Below are 17659 nucleotides of genomic sequence, written 5' to 3'. Positions count from 1 at the left end.
AGGCTATGTTCAAGATTGCTAGCTGTTTTTGTTAAATAATTCTACGGTATGACTCAGGAAATCTATAACATGCCCATCTATACGAGAGCAGATCCATCTGCCTCTTGCACGGCCCCTTCAGAGTCTAGGGTAGTTTTTTTGACCCCTCCATGGGCTTAGCACAGGCCATCTATCTATCAGTGGTCTACGGGATAACCCCACTTTAACTTGAACCAATTACCTCCTGCTCAGTTTCCTTGTGAACACATAGCTTCATACCTTGGCCTTGGGTAGCTACCGTCGCTCTTGAGACCAATCCATAATATTTCGACATCCCTTTAACCATCGAACTTCTACACCCGATACTCAACCAGGCGCTCTTCGAAAATAATATAGTTGTGCACTTGCTTACTGGCGCATATCATCCGCCACCGCCGCCATCATGGATTACGAAGCGATAAAGGAGCAATGGAGTGAGGACGAGGATCGCGATGGTGTCCGTTTGAGTTGGAATGTCTTTCCCAGCTCCCGTATGGTGCGTGTGCTGCTCAATGATTTCTTTCCCTAGACTCACATTGTTCAGGAAGCTTCAAGACTTGTTGTGCCCATCGGAGCACTCTACACACCCTTGAAGGAGAAGCCCGATACTCCTCTGTTGCACTTCGAGCCCGTCACCTGCAAACAACCTTGTCGTTCAGTGTTGAACCCATTCTGGTATGGTTCGGCCTAGGTTGCCTGGTAGCTTATTTCCTTGTTTGCTAACTTGATTCAAAAGCCAAGTCGATGTTCGCGCAAGAGTCTGGATCTGCCCTTTCTGTCTGTCCAGGAACCAGCTGCCACCTCACTACAAAGACATCACTGCCAACGCGATACCCCCTGAGCTTCACCCACACAACACTACGATAGAATACCGCCTGTCCCGACCGGCTCCTGCGCCACCAATCTTTCTATATGTCGTGGATATGTGTCAGGAGGCAGACAGCCTTGCCTCCTTGAAGGAGTCGCTCGTCATGAGTCTGAGCTTGCTCCCAGAGAATGCTCTTGTTGGTCTCATCACGTATGGCACAATGGTACGGTTCATTTGCATCACTATGCGCATGCTTGTTTGCTCACAATTCAATAGGCACACGTCCACGAGATCGGCTACGAGGAATGCGCCAAGTCTTATGTTTTCCGAGGTAGCAAGGAGTACGCCGCGAAGCAAGTCCAGGAGATGCTCGGCTTGTCGTCCTCTGGTGTGCGACCCGGCATGCAACCCCAGCCTGGTAGACCATTCCCCGCTGGCCCAGCATCTCGCTTCCTTCTGCCTGTCCAACAGGCTGAATTCCAATTGACCAAGGCCCTTGAGTCTCTCCAGAAAGACCCCTGGCCTGTTGCCAACGACAGACGTAACCTCCGCTGCACTGGCGTTGCGCTCAGTGTCGCTGTCGGCCTTCTTGAATCGTCTTTCCAGAATGCCGGCGGTCGCATCATGCTGTTTGCCGGTGGCCCTGCCACAGAAGGACCCGGAATGGTTGTTGGACCTGAGCTGAGGGAGCCTATTCGATCTCATCATGACATTGACCGAGACAATGTCAAGTACTACAAGAAAGCCCTGAAGGTATATCTGTATATTGGGATCGCTCTTTTGATACATCACTAACGCGGGACACAGTTTTACGAGAACCTTGCTAAGCGCACTGCACACAATGGTCACATCATCGACATCTTCGCCGGTTGTCTAGACCAAGTTGGTTTGCTCGAAATGAAAGGGCTGTGCAACTCGACTGGTGGTCACATGATTCTCACCGATAGCTTCACATCCTCCATGTTCAAGCAGTCGTTTGTGCGAATCTTTGAAAAGGATGGAGATGACAACCTACTTATGGGCTTCAACGCCGTGCTGGAGGTTTTGACCACAAAGGAACTCAAGGTCACAGGTCTTATTGGCCATGCAGTCTCCCTCAACAAGAAGTCCATTTCTGTTGGCGAATCCGAATGCGGTATCGGTAACACATGCTCCTGGAAAATGTGCGGTATCGATCCCAAGTCGAGCTACGGAATCTACTTCGAAATTGCTGGTCAGGGTCCAGCCACCCATCAGCAAGCACCCCAGAAGGGTATGATGCAGTTCCTTACATACTATCAACACTCTTCCGGCCAATTCCATCTACGTGTTACAACGGTTGCCAAGAATCTGAGCAGCCCTGCTGGAGACCCAGCAATTGCTCAATCATTCGACCAAGAGGCTGCAGCTGTCCTTATGTCGCGCATTGCTGTTTTCAAGGCCGAGGTCGATGATGGGCCTGATGTTTTGCGATGGGTTGACAGGATGTTGATTCGGCTGTGCTCTCGCTTCGCGGATTACCGAAAGGATGACCCCTCATCCTTCCGGTTGGAGAAGAACTTCACTCTATACCCGCAGTTCATGTTCCACCTCCGACGAAGTCAATTCCTCCAAGTGTTCAACAATTCTCCTGATGAGACAGCATTTTACCGACATGTGCTCAACCATGAGGATGTTAGCAACTCACTTGTCATGATCCAGCCGACCCTGGACTCCTATACCTTTGACCAGGAAGGTGGCCAGCCTGTTTTGCTCGACTCTGCTTCGATCCAGCCCACACATATCCTTCTCCTCGATACTTTCTTCCACATCTTGATTTTCCATGGTGAGACAATCGCCGAATGGAGAAAGGCGGGATACCAAGACCAAGAAGGATATGAGAACTTTGCTGGTTTGCTTGAGCAGCCCAAGGAAGACGCTCGCGTAAGTCCAATTCCTTACCCTTTTTTAGTCGTTGCTTGAACTCACAACTTTTAGGATCTCATTACTGATCGATTCCCTCTCCCTCGGTTCATCGTTTGTGATGCAGGTGGCTCTCAAGCTCGATTCCTGCTGTCCAAGCTCAACCCATCTACCACACACACGACTGGCCCGTACGGTGGTGTAGGAGCCACGACTGCTCAGACAATCTTCACAGACGACGTGTCCCTCCAGACATTTATGGACCATTTGATGAAGTAAGTTGAACATGCAGCCATGAATTCAATTACATGTTACTAACCATTTATCTAGGCTTGCCGTGAGTGGCGCTAACTAAAGTGGCCCCTGAATAGCTTCGTGATAGTCATGGAGGGATCTGTAGATGTCGCGAAATATTTAACCTTTGTAAGAATTAGTGCAGATGATAGTCAGCCGCCACGAGGCCATAATTCCGATGGAAAGAGAAATAGATTATTATTTGATATTATGAGCTGTAGGTATCATTGATACCTACCTAGGTACCTTCATGTCCAGCTTTCAGTGATGACTAAAATGCACGTGACCCCACTCGTTAGGGCAGATCTTGGTGGGGGCGCACATTTTAGTGATTCCGACGATTGCAACTTTTCTCTTTTTTTCGAGCAACCTTCATTCGCCTCACATCCGGCACGCAAACCACGAGCCTCTGCCGACTTCAACGACAACTACAGCCAAAATGCGTACGTTTTTCTTTTCGAGCGCTTTTTGACGGGCTCTGCTAACGCGAGGAATAGCTCCCAAGTTCGACCCCAATGAGGTTAAGGTGATGTAGGTTGATTCTGTGAATGGGAATTTTGGTCGACTCGCAACTGACATATTGTAGCCACCTCCGCGCCACTGGTGGTGAGGTCGGTGCCTCCTCTGCTCTTGCTCCCAAGATCGGTCCTCTGGGTCTCTCTCCCAAGAAGGTCGGAGAAGACATTGCCAAGGCTACTGGTGACTGGGTATGGTTTCCAACATGTAGCGATTTGCCAGGAGGATGCTTACAATTTTACAGAAAGGCTTGCGCGTAACTGTCAAGCTCACCATCCAGAACCGTCAGGCTGCTGTTTCCGTTGTTCCCACTGCTTCTTCTCTCATCATCAAGGCCCTCAAGGAGCCCCCCAGGGACCGAAAGAAGGAGAAGAACATCAAGCACAACAAGTCTGTCGCCCTCGACGAGATCATTGAGATTGCCCGCACCATGCGATACAAGTCTTTCGCCAAGGACCTCTCTGGTACCGTCAAGGAGATTCTCGGTACCGCCTACAGTGTTGGCTGCCAGGTCGATGGCAAGCCTCCCCAGGCTGTCATTGAGGCTATCGACAGCGGCGATATTGATAGTGAGTCTGAGAAATACTCGTTCTATAAATCTATACTAACATATTTTGTAGTCCCCGAGGAGTAAATTCGGTCTCTAGCGAAACCAAATACCACAAAACAAGAACAATAGATCCATTGTCTGATGGTTCCCTCATGAACTCGTTTCTTCTTGCATCTATGGTGAAAGCCGATACTATGTGAATGTGTAATAGACCCTTGACTCACTCTGAAATCTACCATCACGCTCTGTGGTTTATTTCTATTTTTGTTCGAGGAAGAGGAATGGAAGCCCAATACTCACCGCGACATACTAGCTATCAAGCTCTTGTGGATGTAGCGGTCCATCATCATGGCCACATATTTTCGGAATTTGACAACTTTCCAAATCCATTGTTCTTATTTCTCAATTTTGTGTTGTGGCATTACTTTGTTGGCTGGTGTAAGGCTGTGTTGGTCATCCATGCCAGCTCAACTCAGCAATGCATTAAAGTAGTATTAGAAATCAATGAGTAAATAAATATTTGGAGTCGTCCTCAATCTTCAATCCTCGATAACAGCACACTGACAGAATGCTATACATTTCTGGTGACGCCCTACCAATCTTGAGAGAGCCAGAGCACTGACCTCAGCAGTGTCACCCCAGAAGTGCAACAGTAGGGTGCAATCACTCTGAGAGAGTACAGATATTAATCAATAGATAGACATTTCTATGGAATATAAAAAGTACAATCGGATTAGAGTCCTTGCATAATAAAACACACATGTGACAGCTGCTAGGTAAGTGAGCACTGGCTTGGAGTCAAGATCCATGTTTTATTAACTAGCGCTAAACTCATCACCTTTTTAAGCTGTCGGCCGTTCCCCAGTGTAATTTCTTTTCCATTTCTCTTGACCGGGGTACATTATGTTCCATTTCATGATCGTCCTGTTCCCCATGATTAGGTTGCAGATGTCCCATGACTTTAGCATCCATCTGTGACAATCAAGATTGAATTATTTTTGTGCATATATTGCAGTTACTAGAGAGAGAGAGAGAGAAAAGCTGTGTAACAACATATTTCATAAGTCGTTTGCGTCTAATGTTGGTACCAGGATTCGCATCCCATGAAACATGGAGGAGTCAGATGGACTTTTTGGCTTCCAACTTATCGTCGGTTAGGATTGCCGTGGGTCGTTGGCGAAAGGTGGGCGGTACAAAGAAGGGCTGTGTGTGGCAGGAGCCTGCTAGGCCAAGACTGTCGGTTGGTTGTGGTGGTACCCCTCTTCAAGCTCAGCTCTGGGTCTCCGCCCGTTTCTCCCGCTTCAAGTGGACCTAGACCTGGCCGCTCAGTCGAATCGAGGTTTACTTTACTTTACTTTATTCAATCTGGCGCTACTTGTCGGGCAAACGAACGTGCCGATGTTATACAATAGCTCGTTTGCTTATCTACTGTGAACATCTTACTTCGACCTTTCATTCTCAGGCGCATAATCCGCGTTTGCTTGTTTGACTGAGCTTTGACGCTTTGGGCCTATCGGCAAGCTCTCATGCCCTGCCACTACGACTTGAAACTCATCATTGCGGCCATGAACGCGACTGTTCTTTACTGTGCGACTTGATTTGCGATAGATTCAATAGGCCCTCTCCCGAGCAACGGGCGCGACCTACCAGAGCTCTGGAAAGACAAGACAGGGCTTCCTCACGGAATCTCGAAATTGCCAGTCTTGCGCTGGCGCAACCCTCTCGCCCTTCTAACTTGCTCAGATGCTTGTCAGCAATCAACTCATTACTTTGATACCCAGCGTAGCCGCCAGCCATGCCCTTTGACCAACAGGCCATGCTCAGCCGCCATTTACCAGTGTCCTTCGTCCTGCTTTTCCAGTCAGTTTTGTTTCTTCGCCAATATACCCCGTTGTCATGTTGCCTCTCCTCCAAACCCCCCATCTTGCGATGACGCCGCCGCAGTCCAACTTCGATGCCACCATATTTCCGAATAACGACGCCTCCTCATTCAGTGACCACCATATCCATAATGTCGCATCACCGTATCAGCAGTCATTTGCGATTCGCACCTCCCGACCTCAGCGGCTCAACAACTCATTCGGTTCTGGTTTCTACTCACAACGCCAAGAATATCACCTCAGGCGAAAGACTCCGAACGGAACCATCGATGCCGGTTACGATGGATCACCTTCACCCTTCTCGCATGGTCCTCCGCCTGCAAAACATCTATTTCAGCCTCGCTCGGCAACTACTACAGCGTTCCCTTTGACCAGCCCGTCGACTCACCACCCTCGCTTCGCAACTGAGATCGACCCTCATCATTCACCTTCAGCCGGTAACAAAGTGTTTGAAGATAACCTGCAAGCCCGTTCCAGGTCCTCCACCTGGGCTTATGCGGGCGATGCCGTACCACACCATGATGCCTTTCCTGGCAACTATTATGCCTTCCATCAAGCTGAGCCGCAATTTAATCCATATGGTCAGCCCGAAACGCCTGGATTCCCAAATCTTTACCAGCCAGTGATAAGAGCTCACGAGTACAACGTCAGGGCATTCTGTCCGCCGCCAGTCGTCATGAACGAATCGTTGCCTTTTGGTCAACCAGCCACCCACATGCCTTGGAATTTCCACGCCCAGTCTGGTGTTATTCACAGACATGATCAACAGCAAGCTCTTCGCCCGTTCCAGCATCAGGCTGTTCCAGGGATTTCACGCCCATCTTCTTTTTCTCATGCCATTGGGGCAGAACCCCAGGGCCACCTCGGCAATGACTTGGGTATGCCCATTCAATTATATACCGGAATTGCTCATTTAAGCAACTCCCAAGGGTTCAGAGAGAAAGTGATATTGCAGGCTCACAAGGTTTACATTGATCTTCTGGCATGCACGCAAGCCATTCGAAAACCAAATCCGACCAAAAATGCGACAGGGCATAATACATCACCAAGGCTTCTCGTATACCCCAAGCCCCCGAAACCGTCCTCAAGGGTCTCAGAGGCAGTTTTTGGGCAGGAGGTTGCACATTTCAGGCCGTCCCAAGAAAATGAACACTATCAGGGATATAGCAGGAGACATTCGGCACATAGCTTCTATGGGTCCTCAAACAATTACTTCCCCATGGGAAACGCCACTCCATTCACCGCAGCCAAGTCTACGTTGGAATTGCTCAGTAACCTCTGCGAACAGAGCAGCTGGAGTTGGATTGATGGAATGATGTTGGGGGGGTGTCTGTATTATGGTCTGGAACAATATCAAGAGGCACTTGAATGGTTCTCGAGAATCCTTGCCCTTGACTCGAGGTAAACCTCTTCTCCTATGTGAACTGTCAAGTGGCTGTTCATTAATCTAACTCTTTCGCAGCGATGTCGAGGCAATCACGAACAAAGCCGCCACTCTTTATTGTCTCAATCGTCAAGATGAGGCCGAAAAACATTGGATTCGAGCTGTCGAGGTGCAACCCAGTTACCTAGAAGCCGTTGAGCACCTAGTTGGTCTGCTATACAAGAAGCGCAGCAAGGAAGCTGTTGATATTATCGACCATATCCAGCGCGCTCTAAGAATATCTTCGGTATGTAGCTCGCAACAAAAAGCCAGTACCGACCAGCCAGCTTCTAGAAATAGTCCCATGCAGACTGTTCCGGTTGGCGGCCACCACATGGCTAATACAACACAGGTGCAAGATCAACGACATGGGCCTCAGGGCCAATTGGCGAAAACTCCTGGCTTTGCATCAAGTGGTTATGCACTGCCCGCAAAAGAGAATGGACGCATACTGGCTCTGATACATGCAAAGGGGACCATGCTATATAGTCTTAAAGAAATCAACAAGGCATCAGAAGCATTTGAGGAAGCCGTGTTGATCAGTGTTGGTCGTCGAATGACTAGCATACAGGATCTTGTCCGTCAGACTCAGGTAGCGCTATCACCAAACGAGAGTTTAGTACCGAATGGGCAAGTCGGTTACAGCACGCGGCCCTTGCTACTCCCCCCCGAGCGTGCTCGTCACACTGCACAGCTGGTTTTTGGTGGCAACGGAGCTCTGCCAGGACTACAGCATGTGCCTGAAGGCTCAACTAAGCGAGCGGCCGTACAGACAACAAGTAATTCGCTACTATCACTGGCAAAGATATTCCAGGATTCCTTATCAACTGGGCAAGGTGCACCAAACATCCTGCGGCGCCCTTCGGGGGTTGAAGATATCCTAGCTCTCTATTATCTGTCTTTGTCCCTTCAGGAAAGTCCTTCTACGGCCAATAATGTCGGCATCCTCCTTGCTGGCGTGCAACAGGCCGCATCCAACCCACCAAGGCCAAATTTGGATGCTCCCCCCCATCCAGGTATTCCTGGAATTGTGCCAGGGAGTGGTCTGGCGTTGGCTCTGGCCTATTATCACTACGGCTTACGTTTGGATCCCAAGCACGTTCATTTACACACGAATCTGGGAAGCTTACTCAAAGACATTGGTCAATTGGATCTCGCTATCCAAATGTATGAACAGGCAGTGTCATGCGACGGGACCTTCGACATTGCCCTGACTAACCTCGCCAACGCTGTCAAGGACAGGGGACGCATTAATGATGCAATCTCGTACTACAAACGGGCAGTCAACTCAAATCCCGACTTCGCTGAGGCTGTTTGCGGTCTCTCTACCGCTCTCAATTCAGTTTGTGACTGGAGGGGCCGAGGTGGGGTCATACTCAAAGCTGGGAAATACGATCGATGGCATGTTGATGACAACGGCCAGCTTATCGATGCTCGAGCTACTGGGCATGAAGATGGCCTCGTAAGCCGTGTTGTTCGCACTATCAATCGTCAGTTGAGCGAGGCATCACATTGGGGACGTGGTATCCTCGATGATAACCGCATCGCTACTTTGGCGCAACAGATCCAAGATCTCGGCCTGGGTGAATCACACGAGATCCAGCAAGGCCTGAGAAACTGGAGGAACAAGCGGTGGGAGGGTGCGCGCATCGTTCGCTTGGTAGAGCGCGCGACTCGTGCAACTCAATGGAAGTGGTATCGTGATCGTTACATATCTCCTAACCAAGAACCCGCTCGGTACACTCGCATCCGTTTGCCCAACGGCCTTGCAGTACCTTCAGCGCCTACGGTCCTGCCGTTTCACACATTCACTTGCCCCCTATCTGCGAAAGACATACGACTCATTTCTCAGCGCAATGGAATCCGAATCTCCTGCTCGACACTGCGATTGCCATGGCTACCTTCGACGGTCTACCGTCCGCCTCCTCCCCCAAACCCTCATCTGAACATAGGATATGTGTCATCAGACTTTAATAATCACCCTCTCGCTCACCTGTAAGGTTCCCCAATATTTGCATATGTATCCTGAGATACTAATCGCGTTTGAATATTTTTAGAATGCAATCAGTATTTGGATTCCATGATCCTCGACGTGTGCGCGCATTTTGCTATGCTACGACGACGAGCGATCGGTCTATTCATCGACAGCAGATCGAACGCGAAGCTCCTGTCTTTCGTGACGCCAGCAGCTGGCCTGCAGACAAACTAGTCGAACAAATCATTAGCGATGAGATTCACATCCTTGTAAATCTCAACGGCTATACACGAGGAGCTCGCAACGAGGTCTTTGCCGCACGACCTGCGCCAGTTCAAATGTCATTCATGGGATTTGCGGGTACACTAGGTGCTGAATGGTGCGACTACATATTAGCAGATAGCACAGCCATTCCTCCCGAGACGCTACGACCCTGGCGTGGGAACTCCAAGGTCACCGACGTGTTTGAAGATGAGACAGAGGGTGAAGGCGAGGATTGGATGTACTCCGAGAACATCATTTTCTGTCGAGATACGTTCTTCTGTTGCGACCATGCCCAGTCTTGTGACGAGGGTGAACGGTTGATCACTTGGGAACAGGAGCAGCAACGTCGCTGGAAGATGCGAAAAGAAATCTTCCCTGCCCTGGCCAATGACACTATAATCATGGGCAACTTCAATCAGTTGTACAAGGTAGGTTATCGATAGCCCAACGCGTTCCTTTAACATATTACTAACTCGTCAAGATCGAACCTACTACATTCAGGACATGGCTACGAATTCTAGCGCAGGTTCCAAAGGCGGTGATATGGCTTCTTCGATTTCCCGAACTAGGAGAAGCCAACCTACGCCGGACAGCAAAGGAATGGGCCGGAGAGGAAGTCGCCAGTCGCTTGATGTTTACTGACGTTGCGCCAAAAAGTCAGCACATTTCAAGGGCTCGAGTATGCGATTTATTTCTCGACACCCCAGAATGCAATGCTCATACAACGGCGGCAGATGTTCTTTGGTCAAGCACGCCTCTACTTACACTTCCTCGTTATCCTTACAAGATGTGCTCTCGAATGGCGGCGTCAATTCTCAAGGGTGCCCTGCCAAAATCGGACGAAGGTCGACAGGCTGCAGACGAACTGATTGCCGGGGGCGAAGAAGAATATGAGCAGCGTGCGGTCAAACTTGCCAGCCAGCTCAATTACACAATGTCAGCGAGTGGCTATGGTCAGGGAGAGGGTCGTCTAGCCGAGATACGTAAGTTGTTGTGGGAAAGCAAGTGGCATTGCGGGCTATTTAACACAAGAAGATGGGTTGACGATGTCGAGACGGCGTACGAGGAAGCATGGCGGCGATGGGTCTCTGGCGAAGGTGGTGATATTCACCTATGAACAAGGGCGACCAACGATCTGGATTTTACTCGACAACGGGCATGGGAAGTGTGGTCGTCAGGTCGAGGGACCTGGCAAGCAGCCGTTCGGGCGTTTTAAACAAGCAGGGAGCTGCATGGGTAAGCCACGGCATGCCATGATGGGCCTGGCTAGGAATGGCGTTTGGAGCATGTTTTCATATTTAAGAGTTGAAGATGCAGTTGGGCGTTGTGGCTCGCGGCAAACTGAGGAATCGGTTCTGTGTGTATCTGAGTCCCGTTGCGTTGCCCGGTTATGAAAGCGAACAGCCACCAAGGTTGTTGCCGACTAATCCACTTTATTTGGGACGACCCAGAAGTCTGGGTGAGCAAAAGCATAACTACCCTGCCGCTTGCAACTGATAATGCCTGCATATGTTGGGGTTCTTGTGTCGACTGCAGCTTTGTGTATCCATCCATACTATCAAACCACTAACTAAAACAGCCAGGTAAGACGTAAGTGTTTTGTAGTCACGCTCGTACACAAGGAGCGGTATCACCGAACTTGAGGTGTATTTCGCAAAACATATCAAACGAAAGGTCAAGCAAGAACCGAATCAATCATCAGAATTTAGTGGTGGAAGTTTCAGGTAAGTACCAAAGGTATAGGGTGAGTGGCCCCTCGACTCGACTCGACTCGACTCGACACATTCGGTAGTGGAGGTTACAGAAACAGCCGGGTCAGAGAAGAGGAGAAGCTGTAAAAGGAAAATGATGTGACCACATCCGAGCTGAATCAGGGTACCTAGCGAAGAAACTGTGCAACACGACAGGGGAATAAGGCGTGCTATTGGACAAGCGAAATGTCAACTGAGAAGCCAGCTGAGCTGAGCTGAAAGCCGTTGTCCGTCTCTCTTGGCGTAATCCCAAAAGGGCTTGGTATTCAAATGGAGGCCGACGCCACAACGTTTTTTTTCCCTCCCATGTTTGGTGTTTAGTGGCCGAGGTTCATAGGTAGAATTAGGGGCTCCATCAACGTCTGAGCGGGGAGGGACTATTGCCAATATCGTCATCTGCCCTGCCCACCAGTAATCTATCCCCTGGGTCGAGTAGGATGAAGCAGTAGATAATAGTAGTTCCCAGAATCATAAAGGTCATGAGGTATGAAAGGTACAGAGAGGCCTTATGGCGACAGAAACACTCTGAAATGATCAACATCCAAGAGAAACCACCCCAATGATTGTGGGAATAGAGACCACCATCTGGAAACACAGCACAAGTGGCCCTCCCCTATTCACAGCAGTCAACCCAAATACACGACCGGGGGAGCGAGTCAGATGTCGTCACTCAACACCGACGAAAGGATTCAGTTGGTTGAGATATGGAGTTGGTGTCCTCCCTTATGCCTGAGCGTTCTGCGCTGTGATCCCGAATGCGTGGGCTGATCCGAGCTCAACGGACGCCAATTGTCAATCTTGCCTTGTCGACTTGCAGGGCCTACCCAGTTCGAGCCTAGCCGCGCCCGTTTTTGTTTTGTTTCGTTTCGTTCTGTCGTAGTGGTTCCCTACTAAGCCATGACCCTTGTCTTGCTCCTCTAAGCCTGGCCATGGCCATGTTGTTATTCTCCGCATCTCGAGAGACTTGACGGGGCGGGCTATAACGTTAGTGATTTAGGGGGGACGAAAGGGTATGAAGCGATAGGGTCTCAGGGTTCTGGCTTTTTGGATTTACAATTAGACGGAATACGACATTCGCCCTCAGATCGTCTAGATGGATGGGGATGGCAGCAATCTTATTTTGCCATGACAGTGCAACGGTGGGTGATCAGACGAGTCAGGTATTGGAAGGTCACCGTTACCAGGGATTAGCACAAGTAGGGATACCCTTAGATATATTTATGCTTGGGAGCAAGTAGCTCATGCGCTGTCCTGTCCGTCCTCAATCAAACGAAAGTGAGGGTCAAGCAAGCCATTCGTCCATGTACTTACCTGCTGCCGATTTGCATATAAATGAATGCATCTGCCTCAACTTGGACAGAAAAGCACGGGCGCACCGTCATCCTCATCGCCAACTCCCTGAGCCAAGCCGAACAACGTCGGGAGTGCTCTGTCAAGAGTTCCGACGTGGTAGTATATGGCAGAAGCGTTACAGTGAACTCCACCGATCAGCCGGGACGTCCAAGTTGCCGCAACCCAAGTTGAACGTATTGACTGTATGGCAGCCCATGCTTGTTGAAGCAGAGTGAGCAGTGAGTGCCGTAGCGTAGCGTTCTTGAAGCCCGAAGATCCCAAGCAGGTGGCTCAAGACAGCAGCCACCCGTTGTCGATGATCGCCCTACCTTTGACCCTTGTCCTGACCGTTCCATCCTCTCCGCTAGAGTGTCTATGCGCAGACTGAAAAGGTCCACAGCACACGCGCTGGCAGCGATGGCGACGGTGAGGCCTGGAACCATGGTAGCGTGGGTCATTGGCGTTGAAACGAAACGACTCAGTTTGATCAGCTAACTAACAGTCACTTTAATTGTTGTGTGCTCCGTGCAATCCATATACTCAGAACTATCCGTAACACTACTCACCAATTATAGCTCCATACAAACTGAAGATCGGAGAGCATTTGTTTGCGTGCATGCGTGCGTGCGTGCGGGTGGTGGTTAGAAACAGGTCCAGTGTATGAGCAATGCAATGTCATGCCGAGTCTTGCACGCCAAGTCTGTATCAAGCGCTACAAGCACAGCTGTAGCGACAAAAGTTCTTACCGGCTTTATCCAGCCTGAAGATGGTAGAAGAGGTTTGTTTTGTGATGTATCGTGTGAATAGGCGCTTGAGTGCGTCCACCGACGTAAAGCAGTGGCGCAAATGTAGGCAGGAAATCTGACATACATAGAGGTATGGGGAAAGAAACGGGTCTTGCCATTGTTTCCCGGCCATTACAAAGTAAAAAGGCCGAGGGTTTGATAGTGATAGTGATAAATGCTTGTTGAGCAAGTTCAATAATGCAAAATAGAAGGAGGCAGAGCAAACCAACAAGGTCGAAAATCAGCAGATGGACCCCGCAACCATGGAAGTTTGTTGGACAAGATACTTTCCTAATGCGACAGATAGTTCTAGGCATCAGGAAAGCAGAGGTTGGAATTGGAAGACTGTTTTCAGTGGCTTGGCTTGACTTGACGGCAATGTCCGGGAGAGTTAGGCCGATGACTGACAGCCATTGCTATGTTTATGTGAACTGCCACTTTGACGATGAAGTCGGTTGACCAGTTAATACCGGCTACGCTATACCCGTCACCATGTTCCTTCCATCAATAGGAGAAGAGGCTTGCTTATTACCGGTTGCGTTGGACGATGAGGAGAGAAGAGGATGGCAGGGCCAACAGCAATTGTGAAGCTTAACGTGCCTGGCCTGTCAGCCATACATGGTACACTCAACAGCATGTAATTACGTTGGCAACCCATTGTCGCTCACCTGCTTAGATATTGAGTTTGCTTCTACGACTGGTTGTTGGGTGCATAGCAAAGCCTCTTAAAGGGAGGCCAAAGTTAAGTATGTTGTTATGCCGACTGACGGGACTGCTCGTCGCACGTGAGTCAATACTGCCGGCTAAAGACCGTTCACGCGCACATAATAGCTGTGCGAGTTTGTATGGAAACCCAGTACTTAGGAATATCCGTACAAGATCAGAGGGCAGCTCTGGGGTTTGTTGGCATTCCACGCAATGTGTTGCGACGCGATGGAACCCGTAAAGATGCAAGGTTTTGTTGGATATTGATAGCGGCAGGGTCTATAATTGAGCCGAATAGAGTAGAGTCGAGCCGAGTAGAGTCGAGCCGAGTAGAATCGAGTCGAGCCCAGGTCGAGGAACCTTAGTAGGGACGAGGCCAAACGATTACTACCAACAGGTACTAGGCAGGTACGGTTCGAGACGGGTATCCGCACAGGAAAAAGAAGAGGGTATTCATCGCATCCGGTCAACGTTGAACCACCAATTACAACAGTAATAGATAGCCACAGCGACATTGATAGAAACAGTTAACAGTAATAACATCAGTTGGTATCTACTGTGGAAGTGACAGCCAGCAGCAACAACAACAGTCAGTCAGTCATTCATTCATTTACCTTCCATATCGCTTTGACAACACCGGGTCGAGGCACTTGGCCAATCCCGTCTCGATGTGAGACCTTGTCGTTGAGTGATGGTAGGGTTCACCCCTCCACTGAAGGTTAAAGCATCCACTGGTACGTACTAGGTGACCGGGTTCGGGTAGTTCAAGCCCATCGATAGGTTTTTCCAATCTTTACACCCTGTGGAGATCTACCGCGCCCCATACATAACATTTGCACACCCTTACCACCACACCTTTCCACACACCTCGATTGATTTGACATAAACCCAGATTCACGCCCCCCCTGGTAAAGAGCGCCACTATGCAGCGTGCCTAGTGCAAACCAGTTCAGGTTCAGTTCATTTCAGGTCACTTCAGTGCAATGCAATGCAGTAAACTCGACAGCGGCACCCGTAAAGAGGAAGAAGAGGCATCCTGGTGGCAGATCAAGAAACTTTTGTTGACCGGGGTGCCAGAAAGTCAAAAAAGCTACCAGAAGCCAGAAGCCAGAAGCTCGGTCGGCCACTCCTTCCTTTCCCCACTACACCCCCCCCTACCTCGTCCTGTTCCTCTCTTTCTCTTCTGTTCTCTTCACCTCACGCCCGGTGTCACGACTTTACTTTTCCCCATATTCATACTTTCCTTCCGCCCCATCTATCTATCCCAATTCATCCATCGATCCATCATCCTTCCTCTTCTCATGGATATTTTATCACCCTACCTCCCTCCTTCTGAATCAAGATCTCTTCCCCTGAGCCTCATCTCAACTCAACTCAACTCAACTCTATCTATTCCATCATACTTTTGCACTCTACACTCTTACTCATTCACAATCAACAACAAGCTTTAACTCTAATCTTAATCAAAACACAAAACAACCAGCGTACAAATCTTAGTATTTCGTCCGCTCGTCGTCCTATTTAAATTGGCCACCGTCTCCCAAACAGCCTCTACCAGCACCCCAGACTCTTCGTCTTCACTCACTCGCCCACAGTCAACATGAATTCGAATGCTCCCCCTCACAGAAGAGGACCTTGGTCCCAGCAAGAAGATCACTGCCTGATGTCCCTTGTCCATGAGATTGGCCCTCTCAACTGGGTTCGCATTGCTCAGACCCTGGGTTCTCGATCACCAAAGCAATGCCGCGAGCGTTACCATCAAAACTTAAAGCCAACTCTCAACCACGAGCCTATCACACCCGATGAGGGCCGTTTGATTGAAGAACTTGTAAGACAAATTGGAAAACGCTGGGCCGAGATTGCCCGCCGCCTCCATGGACGAAGTGACAATGCTGTCAAGAATTGGTGGAATGGAAGTCAAAACAGAAGGATTCGATCAGATCGTCGCCGTGCCACCCACGGCAATGAAGACTACTATTCTGCAAACCGACATGGACTATCTATCTCGACAACACCGAGTCACCATATCCCGGGAGCCCAGCTATCGCCCATGCAAGGGCCTATGATGCGCCACACTGGTGGATCTTGGATCGAAGCTCCTCTTCCTTCACCTTGTTCCTCTGATGGTGCCGAATCCGAAACTGGATCTAACTACACCACATCACCAGCTTACCGTCCTGCTTCTCTGTCCAGGGCTGTCGAGTTGCCGCCACTCCGGGGTCACTACTCTAGCCATGGTGATCCTAGGCTCCCTAGTATCAACGCTGCCCCTCTGGCTTCCTACGAGGATAGACCACGTACAGAACGAGGAGAGTACAGACAGGCATTCCCGTACTACGGAGAAAGACCACCTACAGAACGGGGAGAGTACAAGCCGGCATATCCTTCACCACACGGTATCCCAGGACAAAGACAGTTGCCTACTGCACCGAGCTCGCCCGTACAGCAGCAGTCCTACCCTCAGTTCCAAGCACAGCCTCGCTCAGAACAGGCCTATCCTCAGTCCCAAGAACAACCTCGCTCAGAACAGGCCTATCCTCAGTCCCAAGAACAACCTCGCTCAGAACAGGCCTATCCTCAGTCCCAAGAACAACCTCGCTCAGAACAGGCCTATCCTCAGTCCCAAGCACAGCCTCGCTCAGAACAGGACTCTCCTCAGTCCCAAGCACAGCCTCGCTCAAAACAGGACTCTCGCATGCGTCTGCATTCCCTCTTAGATTAATTGTTTAATCCAAACAAGCTCGACGATTTCAACTTGTGCCGAGCTATGTGGAGAGCAAACATTGGCGGGCATACAAGACATTTGATTTTGACAATGGAAAGATACCAGGCGTTTTAAGGGATCGGTACGGAGTTGGGTGCGATCATGGCCACCTGTCTTTGCAACAGCGTGCAAAGCCACAAGGCAGGGCAGGGCTTGGCCAAATGTTTTTAGTGCTTTTAACACAAACAATATATTTAATGAACTCAACTCAATTTTGACCCATGATTTTCTTTGCTATTATTGTGATTGAGACGTGTCGTCGAGTAATCGATGTCTCCCGTCCGTCAGTGAGGCTCATGGTACAAGGTACAACGAACGGACGGCCTTTTTGTGTCGAACTTGCTACGCGTTCGGGTACGACCGTGCAATGAACGCATTGTCCAGAAGCCTTGACGAACGCACAATCCAACGGGAATGCCTGACAGGCACAAGCAGCAGATGGGCGGAAGTAACACTGGAATGTGGCAACGCATTGACACGAATTTACAAGGCAGACGATAGCAGAGTTTGTACTGAAACATGTGAAATAGAGTTAGGTTGGCATGGAAGCATTGTCCAACAAGAGCCCCAGCAACATGACTGGGCGACAGAAACAGAAGATTGTTATCATATCCGGTCTGAAATCTGTATGTATCTCTATTTTGGTAGCATGCACTGATTACAGTAGAGGGAGAGCGACTGCGCTAGGCCTAGAGAGACGGCACAGGAGATCT

The 17659-nt window shown here is 49.7% G+C and overlaps 4 protein-coding genes across 4 annotated transcripts; all 4 read left to right on the top strand.

The window, feature by feature from the left end:
- Positions 1 to 421: 421 nt before the first annotated feature.
- On the top strand, positions 422 to 3062 carry SEC23 (GTPase-activating protein S23; the record flags this gene model as incomplete). Its single annotated transcript, XM_044846616.1, has 7 exons — positions 422 to 514; positions 563 to 693; positions 755 to 1049; positions 1103 to 1579; positions 1634 to 2728; positions 2783 to 2982; positions 3038 to 3062. The coding sequence occupies 7 exons, from the start codon at positions 422 to 424 to the stop codon at positions 3060 to 3062; spliced, it is 2316 nt and encodes a 771-aa protein (XP_044712532.1).
- Positions 3063 to 3440: 378 nt separating this feature from the next.
- Positions 3441 to 4151, top strand: RPL12 (60S ribosomal protein L12; the record flags this gene model as incomplete). Its single annotated transcript, XM_044846615.1, has 4 exons — positions 3441 to 3444; positions 3499 to 3532; positions 3588 to 3708; positions 3762 to 4151. The coding sequence occupies 4 exons, from the start codon at positions 3441 to 3443 to the stop codon at positions 4149 to 4151; spliced, it is 549 nt and encodes a 182-aa protein (XP_044712531.1).
- Positions 4152 to 5996: 1845 nt separating this feature from the next.
- On the top strand, positions 5997 to 10726 carry FPOAC1_002027 (uncharacterized protein; the record flags this gene model as incomplete). Its single annotated transcript, XM_044846614.1, has 5 exons — positions 5997 to 7348; positions 7410 to 7617; positions 7723 to 9365; positions 9428 to 10037; positions 10091 to 10726. 5 exons carry the CDS (start codon positions 5997 to 5999, stop codon positions 10724 to 10726), a joined length of 4449 nt encoding a protein of 1482 aa, XP_044712530.1.
- A 5056-nt stretch (positions 10727 to 15782) lies between these two features.
- Positions 15783 to 16904, top strand: FPOAC1_002026 (uncharacterized protein; the record flags this gene model as incomplete). The annotated part of the gene is made up of 1 exon (XM_044846613.1): positions 15783 to 16904. One exon carries the CDS (start codon positions 15783 to 15785, stop codon positions 16902 to 16904), a length of 1122 nt encoding a protein of 373 aa, XP_044712529.1.
- Positions 16905 to 17659: the final 755 nt, after the last annotated feature.

The sequence above is a fragment of the Fusarium poae genome, chromosome 1 (genome assembly GCF_019609905.1).
Source record: "Fusarium poae strain DAOMC 252244 chromosome 1, whole genome shotgun sequence".
In the NCBI taxonomy this organism is placed as follows: domain Eukaryota; kingdom Fungi; phylum Ascomycota; class Sordariomycetes; order Hypocreales; family Nectriaceae; genus Fusarium; species Fusarium poae.
This window is presented reverse-complemented; position numbering and strand designations above follow the sequence as displayed.